Genomic DNA, 7,500 nt, shown 5'->3' with positions numbered 1-7,500 from the left:
TTTTGGGGAAAATCCTGAAAATGGCTGGTAAGGAAATAATTAAGACAACTTGTCAAGAATTTTTAACCCAGAGACTTTAAAATTTGCGTTTTGTGTTACCAATTGTTTTAGGATGTGTAGTGCCTCAGAACATTTTGTGGATTCTGCGCTCTGTGTAAATTAAGTATTACATTGCATTACACCACAAGATAATTTGACAAGTTGGGGATTATCTTGATATGTTGATGGGTCAAATAAACTTTTTTCCTGGCCAAAATGCTAAAATTGTTTTTTTATGTACGGCAGAATTTATGCCGAGGAGATGCATCTGTCGTAAGATATACAAATCTATATTTCATCTAAACACAATCTATAAACCTCCACTCAGTTAACTCTTCGAACCTCAAAATGATCAATATTCACTGTATCAAACACTGCCTCGTGTCAGGTGTCTTGATCGCTTAGTGATAGAACATTAGCCTCACAGCCAGAGGAACCAATAATATTGTTCACATTTTTTCTGCCCCCCCCCCCCCCCCCCCCCCCCCCGACCATACAATAATGCAATGATTAGGTAGCTGGGTCCGTCACATCTGTAGGAAAGTGCTTTGCAATAGACTAATGTACTATCCACAGTGTAGCAAGCAATTGCTACTGTCTGTTGAACGCCACAGAAATCAGGATAAACCTCTGGCTTTGAAGGACTATGGACTCCACCTGTCGCCAGGTTCATTCACATCAGTCAAGTTAGATAATAAACGGACAACACCTTTCTGATAAAGAGCCCACCTCGACAGATATACAATAATGTGCAAAAGAGAGGTCAAACCATATTGTCTAAGTGATGAAGTTGGTGTATAAAATGTACGATTATACAAGGTATCGATATATATGAGCTGTGCAACAGAGAGGTCAAACCTTATAGAGCAGTATAATTAGGTGCCCCAAACGTAAACAAAGGTCTAGAAGCACATGGCAAACCACATGTTCCTGTCTTGACAGCTCAAGTTCCAATGTAAATTATAGAAAAAAATAACCTTTAAAATTTGGCTGCTCGGTGGCAAAAGAAACACATATTCATAAATACTCGATCATGCATCAAATAATGTCTAGATATGGATATTTTATGGAACAAAAGGTAAAATTTATCAAAAGTTACAGTCTATCTATTTTTAGACCAGAGCAAATTATTGCGCTGGTGTGAACAAGACGAGAATCATTCGGAGCCTGATTTTCAGAATAATTTAGTCTTATATTATTATTTCTGCAACTGTTAGATTTTATGTAAACATATTTTCAATACTGAAAGTGTATTGCCTACAACTCAAACTACAAAATTGGGAGACCTATATTGTGCGTAAATTTTTCCGGTCCCTAACGAAAATCACTAGCAACTTGATATTGTTTACGTTTGGGGCACCTAATTATACTGCTCTATTGTCTAAGTGATGAAGTTGGTGTATAGAACAGTAAAGTTGGTGCCCCAAACGTAAACAATAACAAGTTGCTAGTGATTTCCGTTAGGGACCGGAATAATTTACGCACAATATAGGTCTCCCAATTTTGTAGTTTGAGTTGTAGGCAATACACTTTCAGTATTGAAAATATGTTTACATAACATCTAACAGTTGCAGAAATAATAATATAAGACTAAATTATTATGAAAATCAGGCTCCGAATAATTCTCGTTTTGTTCATACCAGCGCAATAATTTGCTCTGGTATAAAAATAGATAGACGTAACTTTTGATAAATTTTACCTTTTGTTCCATAAAATATCCATATCTAGACATTATTTGATGCATGATCGAGTATTTATGAATATGTGTTTCTTTTTCCACCTAACAGCCAAATTTTAAAGGTTATTTTCTTTCTATTATTTACATTGGAACGTGAGCTGTCAAGACAGGAACATGTGGTTTGCCATGTGCTTCTCGACCTTTGTTTACGTTTGGGGCACCAACTTTACTGTTCTATAAAATGTACGACTATACAAGGTATCGATATATATGAGCTTGTCTAGTTAAATTTTACTTAATCTCAAACGCTGACCATACAGTTGTCAACAATGATGTTTGATATACGGCTCCTCAAAAATCACATTGGCTTTCGAATTTAACAAAATTACATTTTTTAAAAAGTGTGTGTGTGTGTGTGTGTGTGTGTGTGTGTGTGTGTAGGGGGTGGGGTTTCGAAATAGTTAAAGTATATTATGACATAGTGAATTGGTGCATAGACAGAAGTAAGTAATCCTTTTGGTCCTGTATCCATCTAATATTCTGCCAATATTCATATCATGCACAAAGTGCTACATCGATGTGCACATAAATATGTCAACGTCATGTTAAATCATATCTTAATAACAAACTGAATAACAAAAATAGTAATATTTTCTCAATGACTAAATCATGATTCTTGCGATGTCATTCCATAATTTGTGACCCTAGGCCTCGAAACAGTATTAAGTCGGATTTTTCAATTTTGGGTTTTTTGTACCCAATCATAGCTTATAATAGGCTTAAAATTTTGATACCAAATTTATAAAATTCTGATTTTTCATTGCCCAACTATGACCGTTTGAAGAAGGGAGAGTGTAAAAACCAAGTTTTGAGAAAATCGACTTTGAAGTGAGGCACCGTTTACACACATAATCAAATCAATGGGCAAAGATAACTCCTCAGATACGGGCATTGAAAATTTGACGAGAATAGTAAAATTTGCATAGACGCCAATTTTCAATTTGACTCACAGGAATTTCAGACACCACTCGGAGGAATTTCAATGCCGAAAGAGGAATTTCCGCACACACAAAAAGGGAATTTGGATGATATTTGGTATTGTGTTTACATATTGTATAGATCTAAATAGATAACTGATTACAAATATTTTCTGATATATGAACACATTGTCAAATACAACCCCAAAGTTTCCTTATTTCAAGTGAAGAAAAGCTCCAAAACATAATGATGGTAGTGAGGATGATGTTGTGTTGGTGGTTGTAGTAGTAGTAGTAGTAGTAGTATAGTAGTAGTAGTAGTAGTAGTAGTAGTAGTAGTAGTAGTAGTAGTAGTAGTAGTAGTAGTAGATAGATGGTGTAGTGAGTGATGATGTGGTGTAGTGGTGGTGGGACTGTGGTTGTAGTAGTGCAGTGGTGAGTAGTGATGATGTGGTGTGGGTGGTTGTAGTAGAAGTAATGATGTAGTGGTAGTGGTTGTAGTAGTAATGATGATGTGGTGGTGGTGGTTGTAGTAGTAGTGGTAGTGATGATGATGTGGTGGTGGTGGTGGTTGTAGTAGTAGTGGTAGTGATGATGATGTGGTGGTGGTGGTTGTAGTAGTAGTGGTAGTGATGATGATGTGGTGGTGGTGGTTGTAGTAGTAGTGATAATGATGTGGCGGTGGTGGTTGAAGTAGTAGAGGCAGTGATGATGTGGTGGTGGTGGTGATTGTGGTAGTATGGTCGTGATGAAGATGCGGTGGTGTTGGTTGTAGTGTATGTGTGTGTGTGTGTGTGTTTGTGTTAGAGAGAGAGAGAGAGAGAGAGAGAGAGAGAGAGAGTGCTAAAAGTGCACCAAGTGATAAGTAGAGCAACACGAACCTTAAAGACTAACGAGGCTAAAGTTTGAGGTCAAAGTATCTGTTATTAGCTATTATTGGCAAGTGCAGGAAGGTGAACATAAAAATTAATCCAGTGAGCGCAATTCATTGATGTGTGTGCGTGTGTATGTGTGTGTGTGTATTTGTGTGAAGGTGGAGAGAGAGAAAGAGAGAGAGAGAGAGAGAGAGAGAAAGAGGAAGAAAGACAGAGAGAGAGAGTGAGATAGATAGATAGATAGAGAGAGAGGGAGAGAGAGAGAGAGAGAGAGAGAGAGAGAGAGATTTGAGCTAAATTTGTTTAAAGGGTTTTTACGGCGCTTGCAACATTGGTTGCAGTAGTATTGGTGGTGGTAGGGTTGGCGGTGTGGTGTTTGTAATAGTAGTGGTAGTGATGATAGCGTGATGGTGGTGGTTGTAGAAGTAGTTGTAGTGATGGTTGTGGTTTTAGTAGTAGTGAGAGTGATGATGATGTGGTGGTGACGGTTGCTACTGTAGTGGTAATGATGATGTGGTGGTAGTGGTTTTAGTTGTAGTGGTAATGAAGATGATGTTGTGGTGGTGGTTGTATTAGTAGTGACTGGACGGGACGGGGGGGGGGGGTATCCTTGGAACAATTAAACATCACCGGAATTCGACGGAAGTTGCCCGTAACCCGGAATTTTTTGCTCCAGACCGGATTGTTTTTCCGGTGAAACCGGAGTTTTGGCATCACTGAATCTGGCATGAGCTTCGATTATACAGTTGATAATGTACATACACATTTTTGAAATAATCCAAGTATTACCTTTGTAGTTATTCATTATTATGTAAGATGTCCTTAACATAAATAAAACACTCAAAAAATATTTTTTTAATGCCGACAATTTTATGACATTGCTCACTTTTTGAAGAATTTTTTGGATCTAAATAAAGAATCAATGAAATAAGAATTTTAATGTGACATTTTTGTCTTATTTATCAAAGGAAATACGGTTTCAAATTGCCAAAAGTTAAAGAAGGATCTATAATTTCAAAGTATAGTTTTGAAACTATGTGAAGCCGGGTGGGCAGGGAAAGAAATATCAAGAAAGAGGATGGGAGAGGAAGAGAAAGAATGAGAGAATAAAATACACACACACACACACACACACACACACACACACGTGAGAGAGAGAGCAAGAGAGGAGAGGAAAGGAGAGAGAGAGAGAGAGAGAGAGAGAGAGAGAGAGAGAGAGAGAGAAAGATGCTGCTAGACAAAGAAATAATAGCACTTGGTGTGTATCGAAATGCACAAACACACACATATGTAACACACAATGCTGACGTCATGACACACCGCCCGGGCATTTTAATGGTCAACAGGGGCATGTGATGAGCGTTGACCAATCAGAATCATTCATTTGTAAAGTTGTCAAGGAAAAACCTAGACTTGTTTACAGTTTTTAAAGTTCATTATTGGTTGAACCATGACATTGTGGAAACAGTCGTGCTTACTCTGAGATAGATAAGGACACGCCCTTTGCTGTGGTATCTTACATCTTATTGGTGGAGGAAAAGACTTAATATTACTAAGCCTTGGAAATGGTGGCTCTCTGAGAGAAAGTAAACTCTTGTTTTGAATGTTTCACTGATAGTTGCTTTTTTAAAACTTTAAATATATATATATATATATATATATATATATATATATATATATATATATATATATATATATATATATATAACGTATCGTCAATACTTATGTTGAATTATTATGTTTTTATGTAGAAAAACGATTGTAGTTTATGAAACAACCAAAAACTGAAATTTGATCATTTTGACCATTTCCACTTTAAAACCGGTTTTCTTCGTTTTCCAAATCCCGACTTAATACCGCTTCGAGGCGTAGGGTCACATTTGTTCTAAGAAAGCTGCAATGTTAGTATTACTTAAAATCAATCTTACTTAGTTATGGAATGGTAGATTACTTAAATAATTATGGAATGAATTAATTTAGATAGTAATGGTCGAGGATACAGTTTACCATTTCTTTTGGATGTATTTTCTACAATCTTACAGTGGTGCCAACCTTACGTAAAAATGCGTATTTTTACGCATTTTTATTCATTGTACACATTTTTCTGAGGATTGTACGCATAATTAAATTTCTATTATTTAAGCATTTTTAGCATTAATGCACTTTTTGGTGTCCTTACACACTAAATGTTTCTTGACCCATCAGAATTATACATGGATCTGGAAGTTGATACTATTTATCATCTATAAAATGTAAATTTATTCATTCTTTAACTATTGATTATATCATTGCTAGTATGGTCTAATTGCCTATTATCAGATTTAGTGCTAATTATCCAGTTTGCAGAATTGTACGCATTTTTTCAAAATCTTACTCATTTAGGCTCTCCATTGTACACATTTACATGGGCTAGGGTTGGCAGCACTGATCTTATTCCATGAATTACACAGAAACGTATATTATTTGGTATCTACAATAAGTGTTCAAACTTCATTCTTGGTTGTCGACATTGGAATGCCTATTCGTACACGAGTTTAAAGGAAATATGTGTAAATGCATGTAATGGAGTCAAACAGACTTAGTTGTTTTTAAAAAGTTTGTTTCGAGTTGTTTCATTTTTTAATTATATTTTGAGATTGTTGCAGATGAGTATTCAACGTTATTTAATTAAACAAACGTGAATCATTCTTTGTTTTGTTTTTTTAATCATTGACTTTTGAACAAAAGTTCAAAGAACATTTACAATGTCTTCATACGGCTATGTGGTCTTATAGTATGACAGTTGCTTTCGAATCGGAAGGCCCTGGGTTCGAGCCTCGCTCGGCGCATAGTTGAATCCTTGGAAAAGGCGCATGATTCACATTCTCTCAGGTGTAAAATGAGTACCCGCCGCCCACAGCGTTGTCTCTGTCGGGGGAAAAAATGTAATAATATGGCCTAACAGGCGTCATGTCTCGTTCTACATATTACGGGTTGCTGTTGGTTAGGGACCCTTTGTAAAGCGCTTTGAGCACATTTAGCGGATATTGTCCTTAAAAAGCTCAAGTTTGTTTTGTTTTTGTTTTTTTTCCTCGTGATTTCAGTACAAGCCACAGCTGCATGGATTGGGGCCACAGATATTTTCAGTGAGGGCCACTGGGTCTGGGCCCACAGTAAAAGAGTGATAGGGCCTTTTACAGACTGGTACCCCGGAGAGCCAAACCAGTCAGGATTCCCAGGAGGTACAAGCGTAACAAGATAACTGCCTTACTCTGGAAAAGACACGTGTTTAAGATAAATATCTGAACAAGTGTGTAGTAAAGGCACCAGACAAAGCAAGTGAGAAAAAGGAAAGAGAAAAAGAATCCCCAAAAAATCAGTCTACCTGGACTGGGGATCGAATCTCAGACCTTTTCAGGTCTTTGGTTCGATCCCCAGTCGAGGTAGACTGATTATTTTGGATGGATTTTTGTCTTCTATTTTATTTTCATGATTTGTCTGGCACCTTTCATACACACTTGTTCAGATCTTTATCTTACTCTGGTGCCTGCTCCTTGATTTCTTATTTACGTATTTAAGAACTTGTCCAGAAAACTCATGTTGACAAAAACTGTCAAACCTGGGACCTGGCCCGTGTCATTCCAGAGAACGGTAATTGACTGGTTAATATGGGTATGATTTTCATGTACGATAAAAGGTTTACAAAAAAAGTTTCTAACAGAAGAAACCCAACTTAGAAATGTTAAACTTATTTATTGTATGATAAGTTTCAACGTTGGCAAAGGTTTTCGTCAGCCAGTCCATAAAAGCAACTCTTTGCACAATTCGCCCTGATTTAATAGAAACCTGAAGCGTAATTTGTCATTACGGACGAATAGCCACTTATTTTTAAGTTTTACAATTGTAATCTAAAATTTATTTGAAAGATATCAATACGCAAAATGTAAACAGA

The 7,500-nt window shown here is 36.6% G+C and overlaps 1 protein-coding gene across 1 annotated transcript in view; it reads left to right on the top strand.

Moving 5' to 3' along the window:
• The window catches only part of LOC144969730 (perlucin-like), a 13,250-nt gene that overhangs the window by 3,049 nt on the left and 2,701 nt on the right, over positions 1-7,500 (top strand). The window contains exon 4 of the mRNA XM_078908891.1: positions 6,653-6,790. Within this exon, the coding sequence (XP_078765017.1) occupies positions 6,653-6,790 (138 nt within the window). The remainder of the gene's footprint in view (positions 1-6,652; positions 6,791-7,500) is intronic.

This window comes from Berghia stephanieae, chromosome 3, assembly GCF_034508935.2.
Source record: "Berghia stephanieae isolate SIO BIC M18660-M18661 chromosome 3, UCSD_Bste_1.3, whole genome shotgun sequence".
Classification (NCBI taxonomy): Eukaryota; Metazoa; Mollusca; class Gastropoda; order Nudibranchia; family Aeolidiidae; genus Berghia; species Berghia stephanieae.
Note: the sequence above shows the minus strand (reverse complement) of the source record. Positions and strands in the feature narration are given on the sequence as shown.